Source organism: Sander vitreus, chromosome 23, assembly GCF_031162955.1.
Source record: "Sander vitreus isolate 19-12246 chromosome 23, sanVit1, whole genome shotgun sequence".
Classification (NCBI taxonomy): Eukaryota; Metazoa; Chordata; class Actinopteri; order Perciformes; family Percidae; genus Sander; species Sander vitreus.
In genome coordinates, this window is record NC_135877.1 from 23,129,449 (window position 1) to 23,151,948 (window position 22,500).

Consider the following 22,500-nt stretch of genomic DNA (forward strand, 5'->3'; position numbering starts at 1 on the left):
TGCCCCCGCGACCCGATACCGGATAAGCGGACGAAGATGGATTGGATAAATATTGCTCCATTTCATCTTTCAGACTGTTTAAACATGTCTTGGCAACTCACTTTCATACTAACTGTACATGTAGACTTTAACACTCTCCAATTTCATCTAATTCCTTACTCTTCTCTCTTTATTGAACCATTTAATCTCACTGACATTCTACAGTAATGCTTGGCTATATTTTGAATGATCATTATTCCCTGTTATTTATTATGTTGCAATTGTAGGCTCTGTTTGTTTCTTTGTCTGTTTTGAGTTTTTGTTGTTTGGCTATTTGTTTTTGTTCTGTTCTGTTTTGTTTATCATGTTTGTATGTGTGCAATGTTTGTGACAGCAGTGGCAGCAGTACATAGTTAATAAAGACATATTGATCATATCTAGTAAAGTGTTAGGCTTCTTTAAGTAGCCTCGTTGGGATGGGGTCTAAGAGACAGGTAGATGGTTTAGCTGAAGAGACCTTTAACAATAATTGTTGAAGGTTGTTTTTATTTTCTTCTATTAGTGATGAGTAATATTTTGATCTGGCATTTCTGAGGGTCTTCATATATGTTTTGAGACTGCCTTGGCAATCTAAACAAACATTTTCCAGTTTGGTGGAGCTCCATTACTTTCAAGTTTTCGCAAGGTTTGTTTTATTTCTTGTATAAAAGGTGCTGTACAAATTTTATAAAAAGTATCATTACTGCTTTTTACACATCATAAATACCTGCAGACTCATTTATATACAGCTAGGTAATCATCTGCATGAGTCTCTGATTTATAAAGTTTGTGATCTGTATCATGATTAATCATATTAATGTTTATATCTCACAAAAACTGAATATATCTTTCATGCATTTACAGACAATGTTGGAAATAAAGAAATCACACATACAACTTGTTAGGGTTGTGGGTTCCTGCTGTTATGTTTCCTGTTTTATTTTGTTAACCATTGCTCTGTGTTTTGCTTGATTCCTGTTTCTTGTTATTTGTTCAGTTTGTTTCTGTACTTGTCTTGGATGTTTCTCTTGGTTTACTAACTGTATTATTTTGTAGTGTTTAGTTCAGCCTGTTCTCATGAACCATACGTTCGATAAGCTATGAAAAGTTAAGCACTGTACTTTATATGATATACACGTTTTTTTGCCAAATGTAAAACCTTGAAGGCTGCTGTATAAGAACAGGGCTGGTCGCGCAGGGAGGTGGTCAGGGGGGGGATGAGTTGGCGTAGTACAGGACTTTAAAGCCAGAGAGCAGGGTTCGCTTTCCGGGGAAAACTAAAGACTTTCACCCAGGTGATGTGTGTTCCTTGGGAGTGTTATAATACAAACAGGGACAGACCTATGTTCCCACAGCCCAATGTTCCCACAGCCCTATGTTCCCACACCCCTATGGTCCCACACCCCTATGGTCCCACACCCCAATGTTCCCACAGCCCTATGTTCCCATAGCCATATGGTCCCACATTTAAGATTCTTCTTAAAATTAGGCCCTATGTTAGGGTTAGGGTTACATTCCATCTGTAGTCCATTGCTCCTGGATAATAGGTTGTGTGTAATTGGCTACCAAATTGGGAGAAAGGGGGATAAAGTCTGATACAAATTTAAGAAAAAGGAAATATGGGAACATAGGGCCTAATTGAGAAACACACCTTAGAAATGAGGGAATTTAGGGCCTAATTTTGAAACGATGCTAAGATGTGGGAACAAATGGCTGTGGGAACATCGGCATGCTCCCATGCAAACCACAAACTAAACTTAACTAGTCGTTTTTGTGCCAACACTTAACTTTCCTCACCGCATAACGCTCACTTTTTCTTGCCTAAACTTAACCGTAATCTCTGCCGAAATGACCGGCAGCTCACGGTGCTCTGTACCCGGCTCACAGTCACTTATTCTGGGGTAACTAGACCACCAACTACCTCTGATCTGACAGAGCACCGTAGCCTGCAGCACGATGCTCTGTAGCAGCTTAAACATTCAGCAACTGCCGCTCTGTAGCACGGAGCTCTGTAGCCGATGTCACATGACCAGTCGAAGGTCTCCTAGTCTTCATATGATATCATACGAACCTGTGCATGAGAATGCATTGTTAAGCTTCATGTGTCTTGGTTTAGCTTTGTTTCCTGTTTGCTTCCTCCCTGCTTGTTATGTTTAGTCCTTGTCATGTCGTCATCGTTGTGGACTGTACCTGCTTGTTTCCTAATCCTGTTTACTCACCCCTTGTGTAGTATCTTTTGGCTTTGAGGAGTTTAGTTATTATTTTGGAGCTTCCACCTTGGTTTGGATTCCAGCATTTAAAGACTGATGTAAGCCTGGATTTCTTCGAGCATTTTGGGTCCAGAACTCTTGTTTCCTGCCTAAGCCCTCAGCCAGCCTGACACAACTATCCAGTAAATATAAAGTAAATACTGACATTAGTTATATTACATGTTTCAGTAACATATGGAAACTAAAAAGTTGAAATGTATTCATTTTAATTTATTCGTCTCTGCTCAGCATCTCAAAATAATCAGTTATAATCTTAAAATAATGACTTGCATCAAAACTACACACAGACATTAAACACTGAAACAATCACAACAATGTAAATGGATTGACAGAACAACAATAATGTTTCATCTAAACATCCATATTTACATGTATAAACATCCGTATGTAACCAGCAGGTTAAAGAGAGAGAGAGAGAGAGAGAGAGAGGGAGAGAGAGAGAGAGAGAGGGAGAGAGATAAGTGTCCAATCCTCTTACGTTTTAACGTGTGCCTTTTGTTGGGACTTGTTTTATTGTTGTGTCTTTAAGAGGTTTTAGGCCACTTCTCTCTAGTTGCCCCTCCTGTTGAGTGTGGCTGTAACTCCTGTCACTTTTTAGTATCTCATCCATTTGTATATTCTGTTTTTTTTATTTCTGATTTATTTTAGATTCCAGGTATTAGTATTACTTTTAGCTTTTTAAAAGCCTTTTGTTGTGTTTCATTCAGACGTCTCCTGTACCGCTGCAATCAGTTTATTACCCTTTATATTAACAATTCTGTTTATATTCATTCTATATATGGATGATGGACCACTTTACATTTAGGAAGTGAATAGTTGTTTACTATTATTATCATCACCCTAAAACTACAGACTCCATCAGACCTGTTGTTTTGTCACACAGACCATCAGTGGTGATATCTTCAGTGGGGCTTTATCCCCAATGTAAATGTATGGACACATCTTCTCAGTGAAAGTGTGTGTGAAGGTGTGTATGTGTGTGTTAGTATCAGGATCAGAGAACGACAGCTTTCCTCTGTTCCAGTCCAGAGTCACTCTGATCCTCTGCAGCTGCTTCTTAAACGGGAGATCAGTGAGTGGAGCTGGTGGAGACAACGCTGAGTATTTACCTCTAGAGAACCCTATTCTCCATAATCCAGACTGTATGCCTCCCTTCCTCTGGACAGACTCTGCTAACACACCCAGTGACCAGTATGTACTGACTCCAACCTCGACGTCCCAGCTGTGAGTCCCTGAGTTAAAGCCCTCAGAGCCCAGGACAGAGTGGTAGCTATCAATCCTCTCTGGATTATCAGGAAGCTGCCGTTTCTCTCCGCATCTCACACTGGTCAGATCTTCAGACAGGATGAGTTTTGGATAAGCAGTGTTTGAGTCCAGAACCAGAGGATAGTAGGAGACCATGTCCTTCATCTTGTTCCAGATGTTGAAGCTCAGGTTGCCCAGGTGTTTGGCCTCGTCTATCAGAGCTCCTGAGAGCAGCTGTGGATCATCCAGCAGGGGGCGCTGCTGGACTCTTTCCACTGCAGCCTTGTAGTTGATCAGGAATGAGACGTCTTCAGCTCTCAGCTCCTCCTCTGTGGCTCTGACTGTGTCTGAAAGAGCTGCTATCTCTCTGCTCAGAGCCTTCATCTTCTCCTTCATCCTCTGACTCTTCTGCTCCTCTTCCTCCCTCAGTGCAGCCATCCTGGCCTCCTCTTCCTCTTCTAGAAACTGGTGAAGCTTCTTAAACTGATCCTTAATCTGTGTCTCTGTGCGTCGGGCCTGGACCTTCATGTGTTGTGCCGTTTGATCAAACTTCACTTTAACTTGTTCAAAAACCTCTAACTTCTGCCTTAAGGGCTCCAGAGTTTCCTGGAGTTCCTTCTTGTGTTGTCGTGCAGCTTCATCGATGGGTTTGATTATGTGGTTGGTGTGTTTTTCTGAATGTAGACAGACGAGACACACTGGCTGCTGATGGTCCAGACAGAAGAGTTTGAGTTTCTCCGAGTGCAGACTGCAGAGAGCCTCTGAAGCTCTCTGATCTCTCTGCTGTAAGAAACTCTCACACAGCTTCTTCAACACCCGGTTTAAAGGTGGTTTTGAATTCAGTGATCTTTTCCTACAAACTGGACACTCCTGTGTTGGTTTCTCTGTCCACCAGCTCTTCAGACAGTCTTTACAGAAGCTGTGGCTACAGGACAGAACAACAGGATCTCTGAAGACTTCATGACAGACCGAACAGCAGAAATCCTCTTCTGACATAGAAGCCATTTTGTCTCAGAGCAGCTGAAAACAGCAGAAACAGCAGACGTTAAAACAGGAAGTCAGTTGTGTTTCCCTCCCTTGCACACAGGACAAGTTTGCCTTCATGGCAGTCTGCCAGAAGGGTTTATTTTAACCCAAACCACTATCTTTTCCTAAACTTAAGTAGTGTTGTTGTCTAAGAGATTTCTGGCAGGAAGCCCAGAAGTCAACCATTTCCTGTGTGCCCCTCCCTGCTGCAGAAAGTTGCCTCAGTTACTTTCACTTTGAGTCTCTACGTGTTTTTCAGTCTGCAGCAGATTACAGTTAAAGTATTTTCAGAGATGTATAGTAACACAGTAAAACTACTTCACTACTGTACATAAGTACTAAAAGTCTGTATCTGTACTCTACTCTCCTACTTCAGTACATATTTTCGATGGGTTTAATACTTCTACTTCAGTACATTTTTGATGTGCTGCGTCATTACAACCAATCCCAGCAGTCCCACGTGACAGACTTCGTATCAGTATGTGACTCTGAGAGCCACTGACCAAGCTGGAGTTAGAACGGGATGACCAAAACGTATTCATGTGTGTCCCAGCCCAGGTTAGGAAATGAACCAACAATGTAAAGATCAACAAGCCACTGACACATATGTTCTTCAAGTTTTTGTCTTAAATCCACCAGCCATTTTCATATACCAACATTTGCAGCATCCTGAGCCTTTTTGGTTACTAGGAAATCTCAGCCCAGAGTAGTTTTATTCTCCCAAAAACAGGTTTCCTTTTCATTTTTAAAGAACTATACAAAAAGTTAAAATAATATAAACAATATGATGTTCAAACTTTTGACTGTTTTCTTTAATAACTACATAACAATACTTGTACTGTAACTAATTGCAATAGTTAATTAAAAAAAAAAGTTAAACCTTAGTACTTCCACGTCAAAGAGCACTTCAACATCTACTCAAGTCTGGGTCTCTAGTACTTTATCTTTAATAACTTTATTGGTGCATGTTACACATTCTGTAAATCAAATATAAACAATATAAGTATATGTGCACAGTATGTATTAAATAAAAAAATAGAAAAAGCAGTACAGCAGAGAGAGTACAGTGGCATGTAGAGCCAGAGGTGGTGTGGAGAGAGTCAGGGTGGGTTCAGGGACTTGTTGATAAGGCTAGTGACGGAGGGGGAAAACTGTTCTTGTGGTGGGAGGTTTTGGTCCCGATGGACCTCAGCCTCCTGCCAGAGGGGGAGTCACTCCTTGAGTCACTCCCCTCTTTCCGAGTATTGCCGTGCATTCATGTGCATCGGAAAAACATTTTTCCCAGTGAAAACGTCATCATTCATGTCACTTCATGTGGGAATCAGAGGTGGGAAACTGGGGCTAGATTTTGCTAACAGCGTTTCCCAGTTGGTGACGCGTTGTTGACAACTGGCGTACAGAAACATGGCCGACGATCGTTCAAATGTGTTGCAGGGTGAGAAACCTTTCCTAAATATAGAAAATTCACACATGCATGTAATATATTTGCCAACATCCACAATGTGCTACTGATTTAGGTTTTAGTCGTCCATTGGTTTCAACAGAGTAACTTCAGTTATAAAAGTTGTGTGCTATTGCCAGGAACAAGTAAACCAAGTCAAGTAGGCCTTGTTTTGAGCTCTTGTACAAACTGTAGTGTCCTTTGTTATTGTGGCCTCCATGTTTTCACACCTGATGCTCTAGGCTACGCCCAACAGTTGGTGACAGTCATGCAACAAGTCGATATGCCAAATACAAATATAACAGAAGAACACGCATGCCGACCATGTGAACACTGGCAGTCTGAAAAAACAACGTAATCACGGGGGTGGTCCCTGATATTCCCAGGCGGCATGGACGCACCATTTTACTTCTTCAGTACTTCAGAGCTCCTTCCTGTAACTGTCCTCCCTCAGTTAAAGTCACAGCTTTGTAACAAAAGGTCAATCTTACCGTCTGTCTGTCGGTGCGTCTCTTCTCCTGTGTGTGTGGAGCTTTCTCAGGCAATGTTAGGTTAGCTTCTCTGTTCTCTCCTCTCCCCCTCCCTCTGTCTGTCCTAATTGCAGGAGTGGAGTCTGGTGTGCAGGAGTCAGGCTTCCAGCTGCCTCTCATCTACCACAATCAACCTCTGCTTCATATACCCGGTCCTTCCTCCACTCTGCTTCAGATCATAGTCAAGACCTCCACAGTTAGTATGGCTCCAGACAAACCTTTTGCGTATCTGTTTAGTCTATTGTATGTTTGCCTGTCCTGATCCGTTCTCTTGTTCCTCAGCTGCCATTGGAACCTGACTCCTGCTACCGCTCCACTCCTGCCATCCACCGGACCAGAACCACCACCAATGGACCCCACCGCTAGCCAGTCTGCTGTCTCTGTCTGACGGACCCGCTCCTTCCAGGAAACCACCTGACCTGTTCTCCACCCTGGAAACCTGGACTTTATACTTGAGTACTTTAAATAAAACCTGTTAATTCACACTCACACTGCGTCTGTCTCCATTTGGTTTCTGTTCATCAATCAAACCTAACAGTGATGCACTGGGATAAAAACATTTTTTTTGGCATTTGCAACACAACGGCACTATTGTCAATAACCTAGCTTGGAAATTAGTAACTCTGCCTTCTTATTGAATCTTTCCACACACCTCACAGCAGTACAATCTTGAATATTTGTGGCTGCATGCATAAAATAACCTCAATCAGTAGTGGCCCTTCTGACATTTGCCTAATTTCCAGATGGCCAGTCCGTCACTGATCAAAGCCACCAGACTCCTTTTGACAAAAAGTTATTTTACCTCCCAGAACACAGGAGTCTCTCCTCTACTGCTGCCTCCACCATTTAGTTTGTTAGTTCCTAACCCTTTAAAACACCAAAGTCGCACAACAACACGAACTGATGCCTGAGACGCCGGCCGCCATCTAATGAAGCAAATACTCAGCGTTTACATGCACAGCATTTTCAAACTCCAAATAGCCTCTAATATTATTCATAATGCAATAGTCATACCCAAAGGTGTATTGTGTGTGTGATGTATGTTTTTTATGTCTGTCGGTGTCTGATGTAGGGACTATTTGTTTGTATCATGTCTGATGTCCTGTCATGAAGTGCCTTGCAACTGTGCTGCAAACCTAACTGCCCCCACGGGGACGATAGTTATCTACTACTATACAGAGAAAGCTCCTTTTTTTTTGTATACAAACACCAAAAAAGAAGGAAACAATTATACACTGAAACAGGTAAAAGAGCAAAGATACCAACATGTCCAGGTAAGATGTCTGAGGTTACATACACAGCTATACAAATGTGAACTACACTACATCTTTACTATAGTAAAACTGTGTTCTTGCTGTTGTTCAGAAGGTAATGGAGGTGAAAGTAATGGAAACACCACATTCATTAGTATTTAGAGATGATGAAGACATCCAGTGTGATGAAGAGAACATGATGCTGGAGAGGCAGCATCAGTCACTATTCTTTGTTACTGTAATGTACATTTAGTTTTTTTTCCATTAATTCCATAAATTACTAGAAACAAAATACTATATTGAAGCAAAGTGCTGATTTTTTCTTCTTTTTTGGAGCATTTCTGCCTTTATTAGAGAGGAAAGCGGAGATATGAAAGGAGAGAGAGAGGGAGGAAGACCGTTACAGGTCGGATTCAAACCCTGGACCTTCTGCGTCGAGGATTAAAACCTGATTTTCATTCCTTCTTGTTTACATAAAAATTGGTATATTGTAAAATCTATATCTTTCCTTTAAAGAAACTATTGTGTGAAGTCACTCAAACTGTGATACTACTGTTTTTACTCTGTTCTGAGTGACAGTGTGTGTGTGTCTGTCTCTGTATATATGTGTGTGTGTGTGTGTGTGTGTGTGTCTGTGTGTGTGTCTGTCTCTGTATATATGTGTGTGTGTGTCTGTGTGTGTGTGTGATCTCAGTGAGCCTGTTCTGAGATGTGTGTGAAGAGTTGTGTTGCTGTGAATGAGTGTAGTAGGAGATGTGAACTGTTCAGTTCATGGTAACGGACTGTTGGTGATGCAGACTGTAGTCACAGTTTGGTACAGGTGGCTTCAGTTGTTCCCTCTGTCATTTAGCAATTGAAAAAAAACTGTAATCACCTTCATGCTTTTCCAGAGTCAATGCTCCACCCAGTGCTCAAACATAAAACTGCATGCATTACTGGCACCAAGTGGTATATAAACAGAACAGAAACAGAGCTGCATAATGGCTCCAACAGTGTACACGTGCAGGAATCCCCCGTTACTGAAGGAGCTCTCTAGCTCTTTGTTCTACAAAAGACTAACGATACACATAGAAAAATAAACACTAAAATACTGTGTTAACCTACGGTTTATTTATCATGAGTAATATCCTCTGAGGATAAAGGTGGGGTTAATAATGTATGAAAATATTTGCTAAATTAAGGGGGACCAGATGGGGGTTGAGGCTTATTAAGGGGGCACTGGCCACCATTGCCCCCCCCTCCCAGAACCGCGTTTGTTGATGTCAGCGGACGGTTTCTAAGCTACCGTTAGTGTTGCACATTTAAATTAAGCTGTGTAGAGACTTTTAGCAAGTGTGAGCTACACTCTCACTGTAAACATCCCAAATGCTGTAATTGTTCAATCATATTCATACAGTAACGCTCATGTAAGTGTTTGCCGGTTTCATCTTCATGAGCCCATTATCAGCTAACAAAGGTAATCTTGTGATATTTCTGTTCCCACTGCCCTCTACGTTTCAGTAAGCATTAACCCAATGATACATGTTTATTCAGTAGCTTTAAGATCAGATGGCTGTTGGTTTACAGTCTCACTGCTTCTGCAAACATGCTGTTGGGAAAACCTGGAAATCCAATGTACTGATGTGGATAAATGTGCTACTGAACAGAGCTCAGTTCCCTTTCTGCTACCAATGATCAAGACTGCTTTGATTTCACATCACACACATTTATTGAGGTCAAAAGACAAATACATTCAGTTATACCGTTACAGTTAACCCAACGTTAGCATCAAATTACAATGAACTGACTCAACTTGCCCGACGTACTGTCTTACTTACATCGGGCCATCGCTTATGTTGAACCCTGCTCAGTATCTCAAAATAATGACTTCCATCAAAACTACACACAGACATTAAACACAATCACAACAATGTAAATGGATTGACAGAAAAAGAATAATGTTTCATCTAAACATCCATATTTACATGTATAAACATCTGTATGTAACCAGCAGGTTATATATAGATAGATAGATAGATAGAGTGTCCAATCCTCTTACGTTTTAACGTGTGCCTTTTGTTGGGACTTGTTTTATTGTTGTGTCTTTAAGAGGTTTTAGGCCACTTCTCTCTAGTTGCCCCTCCTGTTGAGTGTGGCTGTAACTCCTGTCACTTTTTAGTATCTCCTCCATTTGTATATTCTGTTTGTTTTATTTCTGATTATTTTAGATTCCAGGTATTAGTATTTTACATTTAGTTTTATCTTGATTTATTATTTATATTTTTACAGATTTTTTTAATCTACATCTGAGTGTTTAATTTGTGGACTTCTGTGTTCAAAGGAACCCCAAATGAGTAGTTAAAAGTAAGGAAGTGGGTTTGATTCCCAAGCTTTGGATATTCTTTGGGTGAAAGTCCCAAGGTGGCATTGTCGACATTTTTACCTGTAATACAATTGAGCTGGCACCCCTCCACGTGTTCCCTTACGCTTATATCTTTTAAAACCCTTTTGTAGTGTTTCAGTCAGCCGTCTCCTTTACCGCTGCAATCAGTTTATTACCCTTTATATTAACAACCACTATTCTGTTATAAGTTTAACAAAACTACCTAGTTTAGGTTAGGAAAAGATAGTTCAAATTAACCTCTCTTGGTAGACAGCCCTGAAGACAAACCTCTCCCGTATGGAGGGGGAGAAACACAACTGACTTCCTGTTTTAACGTCTGCTGTTTCTGCTGTTTTTAGCTGCTCTCAGAGACAAAATGGCTTCTATGTCAGAGGAGGATTTCTGCTGTTCTGTCTGTCATGAAGTCTTTAGAGATCCTGTTCTTCTGTCCTGTAGTCACAGCTTCTGTAAAGACTGTCTGAAGAGCTGGTGGACAGAGAAACCAACACAGGAGTGTCCAGTTTGTAAGAGAAGATCTTCAAAGCCAGAACCACCTCGTAACCTGGAGTTAAAGAAGCTGTGTGAGAGTTTCTTACAGCAGAGAGATCAGAGAGCTTCAGAGGCTCTCTGCAGTCTGCACTCTGAGAAACTCAAACTCTTCTGTCTGGACCATCAGCAGCCAGTGTGTGTCGTCTGTCTACATTCAGAAAAACACTCCAACCACATAATCAGACCCATCGATGAAGCTGCACGACAACACAAGAAGGAACTCCAGGAAACTCTGGAGCCCTTAAAGAAGAAGATGAAGGTTTTTGAACGAGTTAAAGAGGAGTTTGATCAAACAGCAGAACACCTGAAGGTCCAGGCCCGACGCACAGAGACGCAGATTAAGGATCAGTTTAAGAAGCTTCACCAGTTTCTAGAAGAGGAAGAGGAGGCCAGGATGGCTGCACTGAGGGAGGAAGAGGAGCAGAAGAGTCAGAGGATGAAGGAGAAGATGGAGGCTCTGAGCAGAGAGATAGCAGCTCTTTCAGACACAGTCAGAGCCACAGAGGAGGAGCTGAGAGCTGAAGACGTCTCATTCCTGATCAACTACAAGGCTGCAGTGGAAAGAGTCCAGCAGCGCCCCCTGCTGGATGATCCACAGCTGCTCTCAGGAGCTCTGATAGACGAGGCCAAACACCTGGGCAACCTGAGCTTCAACATCTGGAACAAGATGAAGGACATGGTCTCCTCCACTCCTGATTCTGGACCCAAACACTGCTTATCCAAAACTCATCCTGTCTGAAGATCTGACCAGTGTGAGACTAGGAGGAGAGAGACAGAAGCTTCCTGATAATCCAGAGAGGTTTGATTATCTCTTCTGTCCTGGGCTCTGAGGGCTTTAACTCAGGGACTCACAGCTGGGATGTCGAGGTTGGAGACAGTACAGACTGGATGCTGGGTGTGTTAGCAGAGTCTGCCCAGAGGAAGGGAGTCATACCATCTGGATTTTGGACAATATGGTTCTCTGAAGGTGAATACTCAGCACGGTCTCCACCAGCTCCACGGACTGTTCTCCAGTTGAAGAAGCAGCTCCAGAGGATCAGAGTGACTCTGGACTGGAACAGAGGAAAGCCGTCGTTCTCTGATCCTGATACTAACACACACATACACACCTTCAGACACACTTTCACTGAGAAGATGTTTCCATTCATTAACCCTGTTGGTAATCTGAAGATATCACCACTGAAGGTCCGTTTAACACAACGACAGGTCTGATGGAGTCCGTAGTTTTAGGGTGGTGATAATAATAGTAACAATAGTGTCGACAATGCAACCTTGGGCCTTTCACCAAAAGAATATCCAAAGCTTGGGATTCAAACCTACTTCCTTACTTTCAACTACTAAGATCTGACCAGTGTGAGACGAGGAGAGTATCAGCAGCTTCCTGATAATCCAGAGAGGATTGATAGCTACCACTCTGTCCTGGGCTCTGAGGGCTTTAACTCAGGGACTCACAGCTGGGATGTCAAGGTTGGAGACAGTGCATACTGGATACTGGGTGTGTTAGCAGAGTCTGTCCAGAGGAAGGGATTCATACAGTCTGGATTTTGGACAATAAGGTTCTCTAAAAGGTAAATACTCAGCATGGTCTCCACCAGCTCTAAAACCTGATCTCCCGTTTGAGAAGCAGCTCCAGAGGATCAGAGTGACTCTGGACTGGAACAGAGGAAAGCTGTCGTTCTCTGATCCTGATATACACATACACATATATACACACACACACACACACTTCACTGAGAAGTTATTTTGTGTACATCATGTGTGTATACACGGCAAAATATATTGGAGGCACGTTCGTTAATCTACCCTATGATTTGGCTACCGCTCTGCAAAAGTTACCTGTTTTCTTTGAGGTAGTTTTGGGTCTCTGTGGTCATTTGGTGTCTCTTTGTAGTCACTTTGTGTCTCCTTGTGGTAGTTCTGCATCTCTTTTTCACATCATTTTGGACCGTTATCAGCATATCTGTGTCTGAAACTTTGGAAAAGTTAATACACAACACTCAAAAAGCTTAAAAGACAAAACTGAAAGCTACAGAGATCGACTACAATCATCAGATCTGAGAAAAGTCTTTTAGTTTCATTCATTCATTCAGCTTCATTCATTCAGGAATATCTTCCCAGCCCTAATTTAGTCCGTGCAGGTCAGAGGTGAGCGGTGGCGCTCTGCGTCTGCTTCAGGTGAGCTTTGGTCTGCAGGTGAGCCTTCAGGAAGGACTGCAGGCGGAAGTGCTTCCCGCAGAGCGAGCAGCCGAACGGCGTCTCTCCGCTGTGGATGCTACGGTGTCGGCTGAAGCTGGCGCGCAGGTGGAAGCTTTTGCCACAGAGCGAACAGCGGAACGGTTTCTCGCCGCTGTGCGTGTACATGTGGTCCCTCAGCTGCTGCTTCATGGCGTAAGTCTTCCCGCAGACGGTACAGCCGAACGGTTTCTCCCCCGTGTGGCTGCGCTGGTGCACTATGAACTGCGACAGGTGGGGGAACTTCTTGCCACAAAGCTCGCAGGTGATGACGGCGTCTCCAGCCAGCAGCTCGCCAGCGGGGAGATCCTGCGAGTGTTTGCTGATGAAACATGAAGAACATGAAATTACCTGAAAAGAATGTCATTTACAGAGCTTATCGCCAAAGTAACGTACGTTTTATCAAAGGAAAAGGTTTAAAAAGAAACTCAAATCTCACTTTTACTTACATTCTCACACACACACACAGGGCTGCCAGTGCTGGACCAGCGCTCTGAGCGGTTGGGGGAGGGTACGGTGCCTTGCTCAAGAGCACCTGGCAGTGCCCAGGAGGTGAACTGGCATCTCTCCAGCTACCAGTCCACACTCTGTACCTTGGTCCGTACTGGGACTTGAACCAGCAACCCTACGGTTCCCAAACCCAAGTCCCTACGGACTGAGCTACTACCACCCCAATAAATGTTTATAAATGTTAATTTGTAATAAATGTTTATTGCTTTGTGTTGATTTGTTATTGTATTTAAAACTAGTTCTGTCTAAAATAATCAGGTTTGTAATCAGCAGAGCCAGACAGAATCTAGGTGTGTGTGTGTGTGTGTGTGTGTGTGTGTGTGTGTGTAACTGACTCCGGTGGCTGCATGTATGGAGGACCTGCGGTGCCAAAACCCTGTAAACAGTCATCAATCTGTTTCAAACACTGTAACGGCCTGCAGGATTTTGTATAAAATAAACAATTACCAGATAATGTGGTTCTTCAGGAAGCGGAAGCTCTTCCCGCAGATGGAGCAGAGCTGCCTCTCTCCGTTGTGTGAAGCCAGGTGCGTGCACAGGTTGGCGGCCTGCGTGAAGCCCTTCCCGCAGAGTGAGCACCGGTGCGGCCGCAGTTCCTGGTGCACTGCTTTGTGGCGTGTCAGGTGGCCGGCGTGGAAGAATCTCTTCCCGCAGACGTCGCAGATGAACGTCTTCTCGGCGTGCGTCATCCTGTGCGTTTTCATCAGGCTGACGGACGAGTACGCCTTCCCGCAGATGTCGCAGCGGCAGCTTTTCTCGCCGCTGTGCTGTGTCTTGACGTGCAGCTTGCGGTGAGCGTTGTGGTTGAACCTCTTGGGGCAGAAGTTGCAGCCATACGGCAGCAGCCCGTGCTCCTTCGTCACATGTTCGCGCAGTCTCAGGTGGCCCGTGAACGCCGCCCCGCAGACCGAGCACACGGGGTGAGACTTTGTCTCGTGGTCAGAGAGTCGCTCTGCGTTTGGAAACAGCTTCTCACACCGCGAACACTGCTGGTAGCTGTCGGTCGTCTCGTTGGCCATACGCTGCCGTTTCCTGCTGCGGGCTGCAGAGGCCCCGCCCCCCACCGATGAGGAGGCGCTGGGCGGCGGAGAGGACGGCCGAGCGTACTCGTGGTCCAGGACATCCGCCTGCGGGGGAGGCGAGGAGGCGGAGCGCTCGCTGTCCCCTGACGCGTCCATGGCGACTGTCTTATTTCCAGCTGCAACAAAAAACATTTATGGGTTACTTTGTTTTTTCTCAACCTGGACTCTCTGTCTCCATGTTTCTGTCTGAGTGTCTGATGGAACAACAATCTCTGAAACTGGTCCAGTATTAAATCAGAACCAAGCTGTAATGTTACCCTACAGGACTAATGTTCAGCAGCAGTTAGTAACAAGCTGTAATGTTACCCTACAGGACTAATGTTCAGCAGCAGTTAGTAACAAGCTGTAATGTTACCCTACAGGACTAATGTTCAGCAGCAGTTAGAGTCACTAAAAGTTCTGTTGTTGCTGCTGACAGACTCAGATTATTATTCTAAGTGTCTGACAACATTATGAAAGGATCCCTACAGAGATAGACCTTTTAGTTAAAGAGGAAGATCCTTTTAGTTTAACATGAAACAGCCCTGAAATCACCATCACCAAACCCACCAGACTCCATGTAAATAATCAGGACTTTTATCATCGTAAAACACACTTCATTCAAAGTGGACAGAAACTAAATCAAACTACCAAAAGCCGTCTTGGTTCATCTTTCCACTGTTCCAACAATCACCACTCTGGTTTGGTTGAAATAAACCCTTAATTCACCCATTTACATGTGGAGATATGCTGGCTCTATACACGCTAAAAGTCCTGATTATTTACATGGAGTCTGGTGGAGATATGCTGGCTCTATACACGCTAAAAGTCCTGATTATTTACATGGAGTCTGGTGGAGATATGCTGGCTCTATACACGCTAAAAGTCCTGATTATTTACATGGAGTCTGGTGGAGATATGCTGGCTCTATACACGCTAAACGTACTGATTATTTAGTCTGGTGGGTTTGGTGATGGGGATTTTCTGAGCAGTTTCATGTTTGAAATCACCCTTTAATGTTGGAATCATCTTCCTAAATGTCTCAGATAAACTCACCGTTAGCGTTAGCATTAGCATGGCTCTGCAGAGACAGCAACAGACACTTGGAGTCGACAGCAGCGCTCTACAAAAACACAAAACAGTAGCCGGTGTTGAGTTTGTTGGCAGCTGGGAGGATCGTCTCTCCGTTAGAGTAGGATTCACTCACTGACCCTGCAAACCAGGATGTAGGTCTGCTCTGTGGGGGGGTGCTCACCTCCACCTGAAACACAGGAAACACCTGCTTTCAACATCTTCTTTACACTAAACTACGGCTGTGCAGGTACACGTTGATTGTGATTTCGGCTCCTATCAATCACAAAAACAATGTAATCGAGAAAAAGATTATATTATCTTATTTTAGTCTTGTGTCTTTGGGTTCTGAATGAAAAGTACACACACACACACACAGAGAGAGACACACACACACACACACACAGAGAGAGACAGACACACACACACACACAGAGAGAGACACACACACACACACACACAGAGAGACACACACACACACAGAGAGACACACACACACAGAGACAGACACACACAGAGACAGACACACACAGAGACAGAGAGAGAGAGAGACAGAGACACAGAGACAGAGACACAGAGACAGAGACACAGAGACAGACACACAGAGACAGACACACAGAGACAGACACACAGAGACAGACACACAGAGACAGACACACAGAGACAGACACACACACTTTGCTTAACCTTTTCTGTTTTAACTTCATTAAATGCAACATATTTCTAAATGTCAGCGAGGAATTGTGTTAAATAATCCTGATTTCATTACTGACCAAAATAATAGTGATTATGACATCCAATAACAAACTGCCTTTTAGCTACGATCCACATGAACAAGCACAACATTGGCTGGTTAGTTTGGTCAGTTGACTGACTGGCTGGCTGACTGGCTGGCTGGCTGACTGGCTGACTGACTGGCTGACTGACTGACTGGCTGACTGACCAGTAGAGCAGCTACTCCCGTGTTCTGCTGGTAAAGTACGCAGGGTGCAACGACATAGCAGACGTTTATATAGGGCTGGGTGATATGGAGAAACTCAGATATCATGATATTCTTCACCAAATACCTTGATATCGATATCGCGGCGCTATTCTAGGGTTGACAATTAGTGCTCCAACTAAATATCGTCACACTTAGATGTTACATAAATAATCATAATGTGGATATAATGACTAAGTGGGTAAAGGTAAATAATAGAACAGCTACAGCAGTCTGGTCAGTTCAGAGCATTACATCACTTTACTGTAATACAGCCTTTAAAAACCAGGAGAAGACGCTTATGTCATATCACGATATCCAGAAACTAAGACGATATCTAGTCTCATATTTCACGATATCCACAAACAAAATAACTAACTAAATACTATATTGCTCAGCCCTTCGTTTATGTCCACGTTTGAGCAAAAAGTACGTTATTCCTTGTCACAAACCACACGGCCGTGACAAAGAACGGAGATACACACAACCAAGCAAATGAACAAATGATTTATTAGTTTAAGTGTCAAACTCAGGGCCTGCATTTCAATTTAGGTTCACGGGAAGTTTTGGCCCGACTAGTTGTGCACCACACCAAAAAATAAAAAAATCAGGAAACTGTTTCTCATGCTGTAGTTATGAGACACTGCTGTGCAGAATAGACAGATTTGCAGAGAGTTTTTAAAGAGCCCATATTACGGAAAAATCCCTTTTTCTGGGATGTGGGGAGTTATTTAGTGTCTCTGGTGCTTCATACAGACGTTGATAACCCTCCATGCTGTTCTGAGTGAGATACGGTTTCTGAATGTGTCCTGTCTTCAGTCTCCGGGTCAGCTGGTCAACATCTGCACGGCTTTCTACGTCACTAGCTGAGACGAGGGGGCTAGGGGGCTAACCGTTAGCATGCTAGCTCGTTCTCAATGGCAAAACACTGCTACAACACACACTAGTTTACCATAATCTCCAAAAGAACTACTTCCATGTGTGCCCTCATTTAGAAGAAGTCTCCCAGCTAATCCTGCCTTGTAACTGACTGACGGAGGAGAAACAGCCTCTTTTACTGTCTATGGAGCTAGCTAGCTGACATGATCTACATCTGAGCTACTGAGCGTGTAGTCCTTACCTAGCTACTGAGCGTGTAGTCCTTACCTAGCTACTGAGCACGTAGTCCTTACCTAGCTACTGAGCATGTAGTCCTTACCTAGCTACTGAGCGTGTAGTCCTTACCTAGCTACTGAGCGCGTAGTCCTTACCTAGCTACTGAGCGTGTAGTCCTTACCTAGCTACTGAGCGTGTAGTCCTTACCTAGCTACTGAGCATGTGCGACTGCCAACAAAGATGTTCCAGCAGTGAGAGGTCTCACTCTGTAGCTAAAACAGAGACCTGAACACAGGGTGAAAAGAGGAGCTGCAGCAATGAGCAGTACACAAAAATATTACATTAAACCATGTAAACCTATTCTGGTACAACCTCAAAATACAGTTATGAACCTGAAAATGAGCAGAAGATGGGAGCTTTAATATTCAGGCTGTGAAACAGGTTGCTGTGAGTCGGCTGCTTTTTAAAAAAATGTTTGTTTTTCAAAACTTGCTAAATTCTACAATGGCTAAGAAACTTTTCTGCTGACTTTTTTAGGGTTTTCTGTCGACCAAACTGTACACGGGAGAAAGCTATATGAGACATGCAGTAATACAAAGTTAATTGACTTTTTTTGTTAAATACAAGCATGTCAATAAACGTAACATGTCTGTCCCTTATCGTGATCGTCATGTCAGTGTGGCCCGTAGTGAAGCTGAGTAAGATGAGTGAAAGAATGCATGTGTAGTGTTGTATGGTGCAGCAAAACAAACCTAACAGCAACCGAGGGCAGGATGACGTGCGTGTCAGCGAGGAGGGAGCACAACTGAATCCAAGAGGCCTTCTAAAAGTGCACTGGCTAACAGAGCACAGGTGTTGCCCGTGTCACTAATGAGCCCAGGATCTGCCACTCTACTAACGAGCCAGCTGCAGTACCTGCAAGGAAAGCAGCCACACAAACTCAAGCTGAATCTCATCCCTCATAGGACAGTGCCTGGGAGTCCCACGACAGTGTACTGTACAGTGTCTGACTGTCCCGGGACAGCCATGGGAGTCACAGGACAGTGCCTGGGAGTCACACGACAGTGTACTGTACAGTGTCTGACTGTCCCGGAACAGCCATGGGAGTCACACGACAGTGTACTGTACAGTGTCTGACTGTCCCAGGACAGCCGTGGGAGTCACAGGACAGTGCCTGGGAGTCCCACGACAGTGTACTGTACAGTGTCTGACTGTCCCGGGACAGCCATGGGAGTCACAGGACAGTGCCTGGGAGTCCCACGACAGTGTACTGTACAGTGTCTGACTGTCCCGGGACAGTCATGGGAGTCACAGGACAGTGCCTGGGAGTCCCACGACAGTGTACTGTACAGTGTCTGACTGTCCCGGGACAGTCATGGGAGTCACAGGACAGTGCCTGGGAGTCACAGGACAGTGTACTGTACAGTGTCTGACTGTCCCGGGACAGTCATGGGAGTCACAGGACAGTGCCTGGGAGTCACACAGCAGGACATTGCTTAGCTAGACCCCTAACCTGAACCCAGTAATGTTACAGCTTCCCTGTATGAAAGCGTCTCTCTGTGTTCTCACATCACCTTCTGTCGTCTTCGTTAAACATTCGCGGCTCTCATCTGACTCTGGTGGATCCTTCCGGTCACTTGGAGTCTCTTTGAGCTTCCCAGCAACCAGCTCAACCATCTTCAGGATTTTATCAACAGCTTCAACACACAACCGCTCCACCAAAACCCTGAGGTTTTCCTGACAGAATGACAAGAATCACTGAAAGTTAACAGTCCAAACCCACCAGACTCCATGTAAATAATCAGGACTTTTAGCGTGTATAGAGCCAGCATATCTCCACCAGACTCCATGTAAATAATCAGTACTTTTAGCGTGTCTAGAGCCAGCATATCTCCACCAGACTCCATGTAAATAATCAGGACTTTTAGCGTGTATAGAGCCAGCATATCTCCACCAGACTCCATGTAAATAATCAGGACTTTTAGCGTGTATAGAGCCAGCATATCTCCACCAGACTCCATGTAAATAATCAGGACTTTTAGCGTGTATAGAGCCAGCATATCTCCACCAGACTCCATGTAAATAATCAGGACTTTTAGCGTGTATAGAGCCAGCATATCTCCACATGTAAATGGGTGAATTAAGGGTTTATTTCAACCAAACCAGAGTGGTGATTGTTGGAACAGTGGAAAGATGAACCAAGACGGCTTTTAATAGTTTGATTTAGTTTCTGTCCACTTTGAATGAAGTGTGTTTTACGATGATAAAAGTCCTGATTATTTACATGGAGTCTGGTGGGTTTGGTGATGGTGATTTCGGGGCTGTTTCATGTTAAACAAAAAGGATCTTACTCTTTAAAAATAAGGTCTATCTCTGTAGGGATCCCTTCCACTAGACCAATGTAAAAGAGTAGGGCAGGTAGCTTACCTCTGTTTCGGGATTTTGTGGATTCAACGAGACTTTTTCAGCCTCCGCAATCACCGCCTTGACCAGGTTGTTGACAATGAGAGTGAATTCATTTCTACAAGTGTTAAAATCGGACATACTTAGGAATTCATGCAGCCGAATAGCGCAGCAAACAGACAGCTAGAGCCGCGAATGCAGACGAAGGAAGTGACGTGATTGTCTCTCGTCCAACGGCTAAAGGCCTTCAAAATAAAAGCACCTTGTTGTTGTTGTTGGAACGATGTTTATGCCGCTATATCTCGAGTTTGTTTTTAAAAAATGAGGTTTTAAATAAAGAATATATAGCATATATATTTCTGTATGTGTAAAATGCTCCGAGTTTTCCTTCCTGAAACCTCAGAAAAATATTTTTTTCTATTTTTTTGTTTATTAATTAGTCAATAAATCTAAATATTCTTCAGTGTTTGTGTTGAATGATCAAAAACACAAACCACAGTGATTCAAAAAAATACCTTTTTTTATTCAGCCAACCTGCTGCTGTACATACACACGATAATAATAATAATGATAATAATAATAATGTTAATAATAATGATAATCTTTGTAAATATTACATTTAAATTACATTCATTCACAGAGTTCCAGTCAGGCTGATCAAACACAACAGGAACAAAACATTAGATAGCCTCTTATTTTCCAAAAAAACACGGATATAAAACATACTCTCGGAACAAATACAGAAAGAAACACACAGACAGACAGAGACATGAACATCCTCCCCAAACAGTTCACATGTCGACTCTCGGGCTCCATCTCCACCACTACGTTTTGGTTAGGGGGAACGTCAGAGCAGGGGGAATGAGAGGGGGGAACACCAGAGCAGGGGGAATGAGAGGGGGGAACACCAGAGCATGGGGAATGAGAGGGGGAACACCAGAGCATGGGGAATGAGAGGGGGAACACCAGAGCAGGGGGGAATGAGAGGGGGGGGAACACCAGAGCAGGGGGAATGAGAGGGGGGAACACCAGAGCAGGGGGAATGAGAGGGGGAACACCAGAGCAGGGGGAATGAGAGGGGGGAACACCAGAGCATGGGGGAATGAGAGGGGGGAACACCCAGAGCATGGGGAATGAGAGGGGGAACACCAGAGCAGGGGGAATGAGGGGGGGAACACCAGAGCAGGGGGAATGAGAGGGGGGACGCCAGAGCAGGGGGAATGAGAGGGGGGACACCAGAGCAGGGGGAATGAGAGGGGACAACACCAGAGCAGGGGGAATGAGAGGGGGAGACACCAGAGCAGGGGGAATGAGAGGGGACAACACCCGAGCAGGGGGGAATGAGAGGGGAAACACCAGAGCAGGGGGAATGAGAGGGGGGACACCAGAGCAGGGGGAATGAGAGGGGGAACACCAGAGCAGGGGGAATGAGAGGGGGAACACCAGAGCAGGGGGAATGAGAGGGGGAACACCAGAGCAGGGGGAATGAGAGGGGGAACACCAGAGCAGGGGAGATGAGAGGAGACACCAGAGCAGGGGGAATGGGAGGGGGAACACCAGAGCAGGGGGAATGAGAGGGGGACACCAGAGCAGGGGAATGAGAGGGGGAACACCAGAGCAGGGGGAATGAGAGGGGGAACACCAGAGCAGGGGGAATGAGAGGGGGAACACCAGAGCAGGGGGAATGAGAGGGGGGGACACCAGAGCAGGGGGAATGAGAGGGGGAACACCAGAGCAGGGGGAATGAGAGGGGGGAACACCAGAGCAGGGTACACAGATGTACGTCAAATGGTCTACAATTAGATAAGGTACCAAAAAAGTACCGAACGGTTCTGAAGGGGACACAGTTGTCTTTCAAAAGGAAACCTCTCCTGCCACAAGCATTTGTACCCTTTTAGGTAAACAGCTGTACTCCTATTTTTGAGGGTGTAGTAGAGGGTGACAATTTTTCGGGAGTCAATCTCACTGTTGGTAACGTGTTCGGGACGGAATAGAGCGTAGAAATCAACGGAGCGGGACGGAGCTGGAGATTACATTAAAAAATGACGGTGCAATGCGGTGAGGGCGCCCAAAGATTGCGAGGCATTTCGTTTTAGAAAAGAGAACCACTGACAACTCCCAATACGTTTGTTGATTGGCTACTGCTAGCCGCAGAGTAGCCTATCAGAGCAAGACAGAGCAGCTGCCCTGTTCACAAGCCAATCAATCAGCGTCAGCGACCACACCGAGAGAGACGGCAAAATGGATTCTGGAAAGCAGCTGTTGCAATTGAAAGTGTCATCGAAGGACCCCTCGATCCATTTTCAGGAGCTGTGAGAAGGTCTCCGTTAGGAATTACATAACGAAATTTCCTAGACCTGCAGGTAATACATGTTACCTAGACCTGCAGGTAATACATGTTACCTAGGCCTGCAGGTAATACATGTTACCTAGACCTGCAGGTAATACATGTTAC

General features: G+C 44.4%; 2 protein-coding genes and 1 pseudogene across 4 annotated transcripts in view; 1 reads left to right on the top strand and 2 right to left on the bottom strand.

The window, feature by feature from the left end:
- The window catches only part of LOC144511970 (nuclear factor 7, brain-like), a 19,601-nt pseudogene extending 7,631 nt beyond the window's left edge, over positions 1–11,970 (top strand). The window contains exon 2 of the transcript XR_013500935.1: positions 10,505–11,970. The product of XR_013500935.1 is annotated as a nuclear factor 7, brain-like (transcript). The remainder of the gene's footprint in view (positions 1–10,504) is intronic.
- On the bottom strand, positions 3,058–4,577 carry LOC144511969 (E3 ubiquitin-protein ligase TRIM39-like). The gene has a single exon (XM_078242478.1). The coding sequence runs from the start codon at positions 4,536–4,538 to the stop codon at positions 3,147–3,149; it is 1,392 nt and encodes a 463-aa protein (XP_078098604.1). The 5' UTR covers positions 4,539–4,577; the 3' UTR covers positions 3,058–3,146.
- On the bottom strand, positions 9,468–20,236 carry LOC144511967 (uncharacterized). Of its 2 annotated transcripts, XM_078242475.1 has the most exons (6): positions 20,070–20,236; positions 19,217–19,379; positions 15,709–15,758; positions 15,554–15,620; positions 13,884–14,634; positions 9,468–13,248 (listed from the first exon to the last, which is right to left on the bottom strand). In XM_078242475.1, exons 1-6 carry the CDS (start codon positions 20,184–20,186, stop codon positions 12,834–12,836), a joined length of 1,563 nt encoding a protein of 520 aa, XP_078098601.1. In that variant the 5' UTR covers positions 20,187–20,236; the 3' UTR covers positions 9,468–12,833. The 2 variants fall into 2 exon arrangements, with proteins under 2 accessions (XP_078098601.1, XP_078098602.1); XM_078242476.1 differs by lacking the exons at positions 19,217–19,379; positions 20,070–20,236 and adding an exon at positions 18,395–18,505.
- Positions 20,237–22,500: the final 2,264 nt, after the last annotated feature.

Bases quoted from the DNA above. Each gene is read 5' to 3' on its own strand.
- LOC144511969 (XM_078242478.1), bottom strand. From the start codon at position 4,538: ATGGCTTCTATGTCAGAAGAGGATTTCTGCTGTTCGGTCTGTCATGAA.
- LOC144511967 (XM_078242475.1), bottom strand. From the start codon at position 20,186: ATGTCCGATTTTAACACTTGTAGAAATGAATTCACTCTCATTGTCAAC. The intron at 19,380-20,069 runs GTAAGCTACCTG...TCATTCTGTCAG, and splicing joins CACAAAATCCCGAAACAGAG to GAAAACCTCAGGGTTTTGGT. The intron at 14,635-15,553 runs GTGAGTTTATCT...TTTTTGTTGCAG, and splicing joins TGCTAATGCTAACGCTAACG to CTGGAAATAAGACAGTCGCC.